This window comes from Phascolarctos cinereus, unplaced genomic scaffold (assembly GCF_003287225.1).
Source record: "Phascolarctos cinereus isolate Bilbo 61053 unplaced genomic scaffold, phaCin_HiC Scaffold_7;HRSCAF=346, whole genome shotgun sequence".
In the NCBI taxonomy this organism is placed as follows: Eukaryota; Metazoa; Chordata; class Mammalia; order Diprotodontia; family Phascolarctidae; genus Phascolarctos; species Phascolarctos cinereus.
In genome coordinates, this window is record NW_027556180.1 from 124,793,989 (window position 1) to 124,807,578 (window position 13,590).

General features: G+C 37.0%; 1 protein-coding gene across 6 annotated transcripts in view; it reads right to left on the bottom strand.

The window, feature by feature from the left end:
- The window catches only part of RBM26 (RNA binding motif protein 26), a 94,642-nt gene that overhangs the window by 48,793 nt on the left and 32,259 nt on the right, over positions 1-13,590 (bottom strand). For 4 of the 6 annotated variants that reach the window (XM_020973315.2, XM_020973311.2, XM_020973313.2 and 1 more), the window contains exons 8-9: positions 4,985-5,125; positions 4,038-4,193 (exon numbers count right to left, since the gene is read on the bottom strand). In XM_020973315.2, coding sequence (XP_020828974.1) covers positions 4,038-4,193; positions 4,985-5,125 — 297 coding nt within the window. The remainder of the gene's footprint in view (positions 1-4,037; positions 4,194-4,984; positions 5,126-13,590) is intronic. The other 2 variants (XM_020973310.2, XM_020973314.2) reach the window with 1 other exon arrangement.

Sequence of the window (13,590 nt, forward strand, 5' to 3'; positions counted from 1 at the left end):
CTATGTAGCACCTGTTCCATAAATGCTTGCTGAATTGAATTTTCTTATTTCTCTTCCTATAGTCTCCCAAACATATCACCTGACACTGTTTAACAGCCTCTCAGCATATGATTCATGTTGTCTTGTCAGAAGAATTCACTCTATCAATGAAAAATAAACTAGAATTGTTTGATTCAATAGTGTGACGACATAGCCAAAAAAGCTAATTCAACTTAGGTTCCATAAAAGTGCAGAAATGAGACAATAGTCCTACTCTGTACTCTTTCCTTATCAGATAGGTCATATCTGGAATATTCAGTTCTAGGCACCATATTTTTAAGGAAGTGACAAACAGTATCACCAGGTTAATGAAAGGACTAGAAACTATACGATGCAAGAAGGCCAGTGAAATATTCCATTACATTCAGGTACCATAACTAATTGAGTCATTATGAAATGGATGGGCATCTGCTTTCTTTCTAGTTTTTCTGCTATTACAAAAAGTACTTCTATAACCATTTTTATCACAGACCTCCTTTAAGGCAAGACATATGCTTACCAGTGGGATTGCTGGGTCAAAGGGTATGACTTATTAGTGACTTTCTTAGAATAACTCCAAATTTCTTCCTGTAATTGTTAGAACAATCCATAGTTTCACCAATACTGCCTGAATCTTTTCAAAATCTCTACAACATTTACTTACTCTGGCATCTTCTTCACCTTTACCAACTTGGTATTATTTGTATCTGGAGCATTCTTTATTATAGTTAACAGTTTTCAATTCTTTTGAGACCTTTTTCTTTATAATCTACTAGGGAAGATCTTTATCAAAGATAAAGTTGTGGCACTTGAGTGTAATAAAATATTACTGTACCACAAGAAATGACAAATATGAATAGATACAGAGAAACAAAGGAAGACTCATAGGAATGGATGTGAAGTAAGCAGAACTAAGAAAATAAGTAGGACAACTGTAAATGGAATTAAATGGCTGTAAAGAGAAACAACAACTGAAACTGAATGTCATGAAATTATAATGACCAAATGTGACCCCAACAAAAAGATATGAGAAGGCAACTAACTCCTCTCTTTCTTTGCAGAGCTGGGTGAACATGGGCATGTAACACAGCACATATCAGACAACTTCTAGTTTTGCAAAGCCAATTTTTTATCCTTTTTATTTTGTTATATTTGTGATTCTCTGGGAGGGATAGAAAAGGAACATATTGAGAAATGTATATAATTTTTTTAAAAGCTATCCATAGACTTATGATGAAAGATGCTGTACATCTCAAGAGAAAGAAGTGGCAGAGACTGAATATAGATCAAAAATACTTTTTCTTTATTTTTCAGGGGGTTTTTTTAGTTTGTTTTCTTTCTGGAAATATGTTTTGCATCACTACACAAGTATAATCCATGTCAAACTACTACTACTTGCCTTGGGCGGGGGGGGGAAGGATGGAAAGATACTGGAACTCAAAATTTGAAAAAAAAAAGTTAAAATTGTTCTTATATATAATTGGGAGAAAATAAAACATTAAATAATATTTTTAGGAGCTATCTGTAAAAATTTATTTAAAAATTACAAAGTTTGAAGGAAACAGGCATGAGACTGCATGGACAAAATAGTTATTCTAAAGGATCTGAAATGCTGACAAAGAATTGGTCTACTTTACTCCACTGGGCAAAACTAGGAATAATGGCTCAAAATTGTAGAAGAGTCAGATTTGGGATCAATATAAAGAAAACGTTTCTTAAAATCAGAGCTTTTCAAAATAATGAGATGAGCTTGTTGTATCAAAAATTTCAGAAATAAACTTTCCCATTACCAGAAGACTTCAATGACAGCCAGATGATCATTTCAACCAGGTTCCTGTGAAATGGATTCATGTTCAGGGCAAGTCAAGACTAGATCACGGCTTCTTAACGTTTTTCCTCCTGCAATCTCTTTTTGCATTTCATCAGTGTTTGCTGCAGTTGCATGGCATAATGTCATGCACAGTGCGAAATGCACATGCTCTGTGTTCAGAACCATGGCTGCAGTGAAGCTGCATGATGCAACAAGGGCAAGTGCTGCCAGAAATATTTCAGATTCATTACACTTTTGATTTTTAATTAATTTTTGGTCACTGCATGTTCAGAAACCTTTCACTGTTGCTAAATTTTTCACAAACCCCATATGGGGTTGCGCACCACAACAGTTTAAGAAGCACTGGACTAGATAACGAACTGGGGAGGTCTCTTCCAACTAAGACCCTATGGCAGGATCTAAACCTCTTTAGGAATATGTAAATGGGAATGGATTATTTCACTCTTCTCACCCTTCTCCCTACCACCCAGGGCCACACTGATACTGTAAGTGCCAAAAGAAATATACTTTAGTTTATTTAGTAGAAGTACTCCTTAAAGTGTCTAAGCAGATAGCTATTAACTCCTAATTTACTTATTACTTGAAGTTGACATCAAATCTAAAGGCTTCAAAAGTAAAAGCACCAAGAGTTCTTTTTTCAGTTAGTGTTAACGGAACAAACATATAGCACAACTTAACAATTTCTATTTTATTACAAACACAGAGTATTAATTCTGCAACTGTAATGAGAAGCCTACCTTCAATGCACTACCTTTCACAGAATATATTCTAACTAAAGAACGCCATTATTATAAACATTTAATGAATGCCAACCATGTTCACAGCTTGGTATAGCAAATAAAAGATATAGATTTGCAGTCACAAAGATCCTGGGTTCAAGTACTTCTCCCTACACATACTAGTCTCTATGATCATTAGCAAGCTACTTGCCCTCTCAGTGTGTCCCAGGTGACTCTTGAAGAGTATAAGTTAAACATGAATTGTTCATGATCGGCAATTGTAAAGAATTTCTACATTGGAAATTCTCTATACTAATTAAGTCATTAGTTAAACTTGGACCAAAAGGGGGTAGGAAGTGTGGTGCAGGGAGCAGAGATGTCTGAAACTATGGGATATATGTTGACAACAAATCTTCCATCTCAAAAATGCAATATGAATAGGAAAAAAATACAGAAAAAACTACTTTAAAGTGAGAAGAGCAATAAGAAGGAAGAGAATTGAGTATATTTAACTACTTTAGTTCCCCATGCAGTATAAAAAAAGCCAAAAAACACAAATTACATTATTTCCTATTTTCTCAAAAAGAGTTTATATTTGAATTAAGATAAATAAAGTATATGTATGTGTGTATTTCTTGAATGATCATGGCCATATGACACTATTGAAAAGTGCAGAACAATGCTGAATAAACAACCAAAGCATTAGAAAATCAAGCAAATTCTACTATACATATTATTACCTATTTAGTCTCAGACGCATTTTTATTCCTCTTGAACATGAGGAAGTGATTTTTCTGGCTGTGTGAAATAAGGAGAATATCACACCTCAAGAGAAAGTTTAAGAGGGTTTAAAAGGCATTTTGTGAAAAGGGAAAAAGGATAAAACTTTTCAACATTTTCCCTTATGACTGTTATTCCTAATTCTTCATCTGTGCAAACGCCACGTTCTATCTTCTGGAAAATGCCCATCTCTTCCAAGAAACAGAACAAAACAAAGATTATATAATAAGCTAAAGGTAAAAAATAAATTCAAAAATATTTAAAGAGATGTTTACTCAAGGCGTTCCATTATATAAGTCTTAAGGGGGAAAATCCTAACATAGTAGATAAACATGGTACAAACATACAAAGTCCAAAGAAAACACCAACTGAGGAATATACATAGCTTGAAAAATTAAATCCAGTATGTGAAAGCAGAAAATTTTAACTAAAAAAGCAATCATAAGTACTATGAATTAGCTCAATCTTTACTATACTGTGGGACCGAAAAAGAAGGATATACAGCAACAACACAATCACCAGTCCATTCTGATACTTCACAACTGATGAAGGAAACATGCTTCTTTCACAAAGGACTGGCTATGGCACAATGTTATAAAGGTTGACCCAAGACCTGCAACTGGTACATAGTACACGTCCTTTCATCTCTGTCGTTGGAAAGATGAAAAGAACAAACTTAGTCACAATACCTCTGGGTGGCAGATCCATATCTCCTGAAGTAAGTCCTATCAAATTAGGCCTTTGGGCATGCACTCTGTGTCTATACATAGGTCTGGAAGTGTTTGTTATGCTTGGGGCTTCAGGATTATAGCCATCTGTGTCATATGTATCTGGTAATACAAAAACTGTAATTAAACAACAATTATAAAACTCCACTTTGAAATATTTTGTCATACAGTTAACATAAAATACTGACACTATATATTACAATGTTACTAAAAAGATCTCAAAAACAATTCACTTACATCACTAGTATCAAAAATATAATCATAATAAAACCACTTATATAACACTTTAAGATTTACAAATATCTCAGTTTACTCTCACAACAATGCTAAGAAGTAGGTATTATCATTCCCATTTTACAGATGAGGAAACTGAGGCAGGCAAAGAGGTTAAGTGACTTACCTAGGATCACATAGCTATTAAATGCATCAGGCCAAATTTGAACTCAGGTCTTCCTGAGTTCCAAGTCCACCATTCTATCCTCTGTTCCACTTAGCACACTGTGGGTGCATGTGTGTGTGTGTATGTGTCTCTATACATACAAATATCCCAAAGAGTTTATAGAACTGACAATTTTTATACTGTACTGTGAAATTTTACCAAGAAAAATATTCCAGCTCTAAATGCAAATAGTACAAAACATGGATGATCACAACTCTACTAACTCATCAGCTTAGTCACCTTGGCCAGATCCCTTAACCTCTCTGGGGCTTAGGTTCCTTACTGTTAATAAAAAGACTGAACCAGACATTCCCTCTAGCTGTAAAACCAGTACATTTTATGACATGAACTGCCACCTCGGGAAAATCACTTTGACTTTTCAAATGTGGATTAAATGATAACTAAGTTTTTTCAGTTCTAAAATTCTATGACTCTCTGAATTGATAATCTTAAAAAGTCCATACTGCACCTGCTGTAAAGAGAGAGGGTGGTGCTGGCGGAGGCTGGTGATGAATACCCGTTGTTACTACAGTGGGAACAGAACTGGTTGCAGAGTTCGGAGGAGCATCCATACCAGATGGTTGCAAAGGAGGAAGTGGAGGTGGTGGTCCTGTAAAAATCAACAATAAGACATATCAACTGAAAGTAGGTAAACTAAATATTGTAGGCTAATCAGAATGTTCCCTTTAGTCAGGTCATGTTCTGGTATGACCTGTGATATTACAACTAAGGTGAAACCATACTTTTACATATGGCAAAGATGGGTTCTTTGCCAAGGAAGAAGTGCATCTTATTAGGAGTAAGAATATATTTGCCTAGATAATTCTAGACTTCATCACAAAGGCTTTAAATTGAGAAGAGGAGGAAAAAAAAAAGAAAACTGGCCACATACAATTAAGCCAAACCAGATACCAGCCATTAACAGATTTGACAAAGAACAGTTAGTAGAATTGTCAATTCCAAAGAAACAATATCCAAAAAGAGGAATAATAACTCAAACCAGGGTCTCAGATGTAAATAAAACAATTCACAACACATGGCTAAGAAATAAAATGAACCAGAGTAACAGAAGTTGAGATTTTAAAGTAATACAGTATGCTCATAAGTTATCAGAGAGACTTGATGGGCTCAAGACAACAGACATTTACATTGTAGTCTTGCCAAAAGTTTGTCACAGATCATCTCACTTGAGTCTAATAATCTTAAGAGTCAGGCACTGAGATGGATGCAACAGCTAATTAGAACCAGACAACAGATAGAAGTAATCAATTTAAAAATATACAATGTATCAGGCACTGCTCTAAACAATGAGAACACAATGCAACAGCAAAATAATATCTGCCTGTTAGAGCTTACATTCTGTCAGAGGAAACAACATAGATACAAATATATACAAAATGAATACAACGTAAATGGGAGGAAAAGGGGAGACTAGCAACCAAAGGGGAGTGGGGAGAGGAAATCAGGAAGGCTTCACATGGGTGTCACTTGGATTTTGGGTTTTGAAAGAAACAACAGACTCTAAGAGTCACAGATAAAATAGAAGTGCATCCTAGACATGAGGAACAGATGGTGTAAAAAGCTGCCACCAGCTGACGCTACAGGGGTGGGGAACTTGCAGCCTCCAGGTCACAAGTGGCCCTCTACAACCTCAAGTGCAGTCCTTTGAATGAATCCAAACTTCACAGAACAAATCCCCTTAATAAAAGTATTTGTTCTGTAAAACTTGGACTCAGGCAAAAGGTTGCACTTGAGGACTTAGAAGGCCACAGGTTCCCCACCCCTGTAGCTAATCTGTAGCTCTCTAGCTTCTGTTTAGCAGACATTTTAAGTCAGTATAAATAACATGGGATGTCATGCCAAAGAAACAATAAAAAGGTCATTCTGGCTACACTGTAAAGTTTAATAAGCAGTATTAATATATAAATAAAGTTGGAAAGGTAGGCTGCAGCCAGAATGTAAAGGACTTTAAAACAGAGAAACTTATATTTGATCATAGAAGCAATAGGAAGCCACTGAAGTTTACTGAGCAGAGTGATATGGTTAGACCTGCACTTTAGGAAAATCACTCTGACAACTTTGTGGAGGATAGACAGGAGAGAGAATAGAAAGATTTGAGGCGGGAAGACCAAGTGCCACTAACTAGTCAAGAAGTGAGGTGATGAGGGCTGCCTGAATAAATGAAAAAGAATATAAATGCTTATAATACACTGTACTAAGCAATGGAGATACAAATAGAAAAACAATACAGTCACTCTTATCAAGAGACTTACATTCTAATAAGGGAGAGATGACATATAATAATAGGAGGTTTCAACTTTAAGTTAGATGTAAAGGTCATATTCTTTAATGCCTTTTCAATGGATAAAAACAAAATGCATTTCTAATGGTGAATCATTTGATTCTGCACCAAGGGGTTTAGAAGCAAGACCTTTCTTTTCAAGGTGTCTAGCAGTTGTGGCTGTTCAGGAGACAGGGGCTTCAACTACTGCTGAAATAGTTAGTTTATATCTCCACAAGGGTCAATTCCTGGGATCATGGCTGCAGGATGAAGGCTGCAGCCAGGCAAAGTAGACTGCAGTTGATGCTGGTGGTGGAAAGGACAGCAGACCCCACTTCCACCAAGTTATTCCTTTCAATGACAAGTTCAGAGTCCTGGGCTATCTCTGCTAGGTTTTAAAGGGAAGTGGTGGTAGACATGATGGCAGCGGTGTGAATTGCCTGGCACATGTTGTACCTCTGTACTCAATCCTCTGCTACTTCAACTAGGCTGACATGCCTGCCCTATCACTGGTAGTTGGAACTGATGGTAGTGGGGATAGTAGGCCCCTTTTCAACAGATATTACCACTGATGATGCTAGGCGTCAAGGTGGGAGATGGGCTGGTAATCTGGGAGGCACTGCTATTTCCTGACATTCTTGGGCCTAAGCTATTCACTGATAATAGTTGGTAGGTAGCTAAAGGCGATAGCAGTAGTCTTTCTGTCTACAAGTGTTACTTCTTTTCAAAGCTGGCTACAGGGACCTAGCTAGAAGCAGAATCACTGATATGGGGGCATGGCTATTTCTAGGGCTGTTGGGCTCAGGTCCTTGTGTGTCTCTACCACCATATAGAGGGAGGATGTTACAGTGGAGGTAGTGAGGATGGGAGTGCTCCTATCTGCTGTCTCTTGTCTCCCAGGTTGAAAACTACATGTAAAGTGAGGGAAAGTGAGGAATTGAGGATAAAAACCCAAGTTGTGAACCTGGATGACTAAAGATTGTGGTGCCTTCAAGAGAAATGAGGGACTTTGGAAAAAGGATAGATTTCAGAGAAAAGATAATATGCTAAATCTAGGACATGCTGAATTGTCTATGCCTAAGAACACAGAGATCACAAAAAAAGTGGCAATAGAATTAACATTACCTATCAAGAAGATGTACAACTTTTTGGAAATCTATAAATATAAAGAAAGTATGACTGAATAGAGGTAGATAAGGAACAATGAAAGAAAAATATAGAATATATATTGTGCAGGGAGGCTCTTGTAAGTAACAGCCAAAAAGGTGAAAAGGACAATGCATTCTGGAGACAGATAACCAATGAGTTTTCTCATTAACTGACAAAATTGGAGATCTAGTTCTGTTAAAATACAAGCTCACATTTCCATTGTGAAATCAAGATGGAGAGAAATTAAATTACTTGCCCAGGGGGCAGCTAGGTGGAGCAGTGGATAGAGCACCGACCCTGAAGTCAGGAGGACCTGAGTTCAAATCCGACCTCAGACACATAACACTTACTAGCTGTGTGACCCTGGGCAAGTCACTTTACCCCACCCAATGCCTAGCTAACAAATAAACAAATAAATGAATAAATGAATGAATGAATGAGTGAATACAGAAAGAACTTTATTTAAAAATGCAAAAAGAACAAAAAGGAACTTTAAGAAAAAAAGTATAAAAGAACTACAGTGTCAGCCAATAAGCATTAACAAATTCCTACTATGTGCCAGGCACCATCCTAAGTGCTGGGAATACAATGAAAGGCAAAAGACAGTCCTTCCTCTCAAGGAGCTCTGTCTAATGAAACAATGACAGAATAACTGAATGGACAAAGAATTCGGATGGAGGCATGCCTAGAGGGAATGCCTAAAAAAGTTCTATTAGCTAAAAATTAATTGAAATGCAAATAGTTCCTAAGTTTATTTGTTTTGATATTTGGTATTAAGATCATAATTTGTTTTTCAAAAGATCTGAACACAACCCACATGTACAAAAATATTCACAGCAGCTCTTTTTGTGGTGGCAAAGAATTGGAAACTGAGAGGATGCCCATCAATTGGGGAATGGCTGAGCAAGTTGTGGTATATGAATGTAATGGAATACTACTGTGCTATAAGAAATGATGAACAGGCTAACTTTAGAAAAACCTGGAAAGACTTGTATGGTCTGATGCTGAGTGAAGTGAGCAGAACCAAGAGAGCGTTGTACACAATAACAGCCACGTTGTGTGATGACTAATGCTGATAAACTTAACCCTTCCCAGCAACATATGGATCTGAGACATCTCCAAAGGCCTTATGATGGAAAATGCTATCCACATCCAAAGAAAAAACTATGGAATTTGAATGCAGATTGAAGCATACTATTTGCTATTTTTTTTCCTTTTCTGTTGAGCTTTGTTTCCTCTTTCTGGTGGTTCCTCCTATTGGTTCTAATTTTTACTTACAACATCACTAATCTGAAAATGTTTAATAAGAATGTACATATGTATGTATATATAGCCTATATCAGATTGTGTGCCTTCTCGGGGAGGGTGGTGGTGAGGAAGGTGGAGAAAAATTTTAAACTCAAAAGCATATGGAAATGATTGTTGATAAATCAAAATAAATTAATAAAAAAAAAGATCTGAACAGAAAAGGAAAGCAAAAGTAGGTAACTAAAGAGACTACAAAAGCATAACATGGTAAGGAAAGCTAAATTCCATTATGACCAAGAGGCTTTCCAGAATGATAAGAATAGAAAAACCGCTAAGAAGGAATATCATGTAAAGCAAAAGGCAACTGACTGATGTAAATTAGTTGGACATTAAAAGACCACATTAAGAAAGAAAAAATACTTATATTTTTCTTCTGTTTTCTCTACCAAAAGAGAAAAATCTTTAAATTGAGAAATAAAGAAAAAAAAACTTAATAAAAAACAGAACCTTGAAAAACATGTATAGAGAATGAGAGTATCTGTATCTAGTAACTTCAAATGAATACAAATCACTAGGCCAGACAAACTACAACTCAGAGTTGTAAAACAGTTTGCATGTGGTACATAGTAGGTATTTAATAAATGCCAGCAGACTTGACTCAATGATTTTGGTAACTTATATGGAAGTGAGGTAATGTACTAAAGAACAAGTCACCTGATTTTCAAAAGAAGGACGATTTTTTAAAACTACAATCCAATGAACTTTTTATTACTGTCAAAATTCTAGAATGTGATATTAAAAGTATTGAGTCAATATAACAAAAATGATAATTTTACCTACTTTAAATTATTATTCAATACCATACCAAACTACTAAAAATTTATTCTATATAGCTAGGAAAAATAATAGCAGAATGTATCAAGGGAATCAATGGAAAAAAATGTTAAGTAAGGTAATCATCATCAAAACAATCTGATACTGGTGCACTGGAATAAATCAGGTACACAATTGTTTAGTCTGACTCTTTGTGACCCATGGACCACACTGTCCATGGGGTTTTCTTGGCAAAGATACTGGAGTGGTTTGCCATTTCCTTCCCCAGTGGATTACAGTACACAGAAACTCAACACCACACAGTAGGAAATGACCGTAGTAATCCAGTATTTGAAAACCCAAAGATTTAAGCTGTGGAGGCAAGAACTCTAACCATTTGACAAAAATTGCTGGAAAACTAGAAAGCACTTTGGCAGAAACTAGGCATAGACTAACATCTCCCACAATATACAAAAATAAGGTAAAAATGGGTAAATAATTCAGACACAAAGGGTGATATCAAAAGTAAATCGGGGAACATGAAAAAATTTACCTGTTAGATCTAAGTATAAGAGAGAGTTTATGACCAAACAAGATATAAAGAGGATCATGGGAAGTAAAACAATTTTTTACTTTCGATTAATGATAATTCATATTTTCAATTCTAATTACACGAAATTTAAGTTTTTATACAAAGAAAACCAATACAACCAAAATTAGAAAGAAAGCAAAAAACTGGAAGAAAATGTTTAAAGCAAGTTTCTCTGATAAAGGCTGCATTTCTTATATACATATATATGGAAATGAGCCAAATCTATAAAAATAGGAGCCATTCTCTAATTGACAAATGGTCAAACGATATGGACAGGCAGTTTTCAGAAGAAATCAAAGCTATCAACAGTCACATAAAAAATGCTCTAAAATCATATCATTTAGAGAAATAAGAATGATAACAACTCTGAGATACCTCATAACTATCTGATTGATTAACATGACAGAAAAGGAAAACAATAAATGCCAGAGGGGATGTGCAAAAATAGGGACAGTATTAATGCACTGTTGGTGGAGTTGTAAACAGGTCCACCCATTCTGGAGAATAATCTGGAATTATGCCCAAAGGGCTACAATAACTATTCATACTTTTTCATCTCAGCAATACCAACACTAGACCTGTTTCCTCAAAGAGATTTTTTAATTGGGTGGGAAGGGAGAAGAAGGACCTATATGTACAAAAATACAGCAGCTCTTTTTGTGGTAGCAAACAAATGGAAACTGAGAGCATGTGCATCAACTGGGTACATGACTGTGACGCAATACTACCCTAACTGAGAAACAGAAAACTAGACCATGGAATTTAGGGCCCCTAGCATATCAGACCTATACCTATGGGATCCACTGCACTCAGGAGTCTCTCTACAAAATCAGGCTCTGCTCCACATCCTGGGTACAAGTAGCAATATGAGCCCCCACCTTAGATCATCAAATCCCATGCAATGTAATTCTACCTTCATTCTGAACTCCTCATGGGTTGCTCCCCAAATCACCTCACTTAACATCTCTGGCCAGCTTCTATGGTCACAGATTTCCCCAACAGGGGCTGGGGCATCTCATAACACTACAAATGCTCACCTGTAGCAAGTGGAGTGTGGAAGCCTGCCCTAACAAATTAGGCATCAGATTCTGGACCTTTATCCAGAATAAAGATAACCATAAAGGCATATATTCTATTTCCAAGATAGTGTGGGAATCCCAGAATGGTCTCTTGTTCCATAACAATACCAGTGCTGAACATCCATGCCTGGAGGCACTTTACTCCAGGCTTTAACCTCTAACACCTCCCTGCCACACCCGCCCTTGCAGTAGAATTACCCCTCTTCATTCTACTCTATATGATAGCCTCACTCCCTTCTGGGAAGGGCTCCGTGCCCTGGTCTATACCATACCCAAATTATCCCTACTTCTAGGGAACTACTCTGAAGCTCCTCCCCAATCAACACTGTCCTTCCACCGACAGCAGAGGCTCACTTTCCGGCCTATTGTAGCTCTGTTGGCAGCCACAGGATCCCTGACTGGTAGCACAGCCACTTTTGGCACACTGTACCCCTCTGCAGGCCTGGAGCACACTGGAAGGCTCATCACAAAAGCAGGCTGATTCACTTGCCCTCATGGTATTACAAAATCGCTAGGTGCTAGACACCCCACTGCCTTCACTGGGGAGAAATGTTGTTTCTATGTCAACCAGTCCTCTCTCAAACAGGAGGATCTTAGTGCTCTAAACAGGCTAGTGGAAGATTTATAGAACAGGGGCCTCAACATACTGAAGCATGTCTCTCCCTTTTATCTTCCTTTGACCCATTCTCCTGGTTGCTTTGAAACTTTAGAAGCATTCTCCCACTCTGCCCTCTGGTCTGATGTCTCTCTTCCTCATGTGCCTTGCTGCCTATCTTAGCATTCACCTTGTATCTCACCCATTCACTTCTATCTTACATAAAATCAAAATCATGTTTCGGGAAGTTGTTCCCCAGCTGTCTACAGGAATGTTCTGGCCTTTGACCGAAAGGAGGGAATACTGTCATGGGACTTATGATTTCATAATAATAGATATGTGTAATGACTATACTATCTAGATATGTTAGAGCTCTCCTATTTCCCAGGACATTATGAACTGAGAGCTATAGCTACAGCTGATGCTCTGCAACAGAAAGGGGTCAATCACATCTTCTGACATTCTGACATTCTAACAATTCCTGTGCTTATTAACTAGTAAGTGAACAGAACCAGAGGCTGCACTCCTGTTCCCACCATACTAACTCTGGCTCTGTACTCCGCTGAATGATCATACTGTTCCCATTGGACACAAGAATGCCTCTATTATCCCAAAAATGCCTGCATGCATGGGCCTGCTGTGGGAACTGTTTACTCAAGACTTAAGAATGATTGTTTTGGGTCCTGTCTTTTTGTGGTTTTCAAATTTATAAATCCTACCACTGCCACAAGCCACAGGCCCCTCTACTCAAAATTTCTGTTTCCAAATCTGTTTTCTTCACTCTGAAATTAAACTGCTTTTGATTCCTGACTCATCAGCCTCTGGTCTGCTTTATTCAGCTCCGGCAATTCACAGTTTAGACACCAGTCCAGTTCAGACTACATTTAAAATTCTTTTGTCATTATTGTGCTATAAGAAATGACAAGCAGGGTTATTTCCAAAAAACTTATGAAAAGTAAAGTAAGCAGAACCAAGAGAACATTGTACACAGCAACAGCCACATTTTAAGGATGAACAACTGTGAAAGACTTAGCTACTCTGATCAATGTGATGACTCAAGACAATTCCAAAGGACCCATGATGAAAAATGCTATCCACCTCCACAGAAAGATCTCATTAACTCTGAGATTGAAGCATACTTATTTTCATTTTGTTTCTTGCTTTTCATTGTTTATTTTGCAACATGGCTAATATGGAAATGTGTTTTGCATTATTTCACATGTGTAATTGATACTACTTGACTTCTTAATGGAGGGGGGAGGAAGTGGGGAGGACAGAATTTGCACCTCAACATTTTTTTTAAATGAATGCTAAAAAT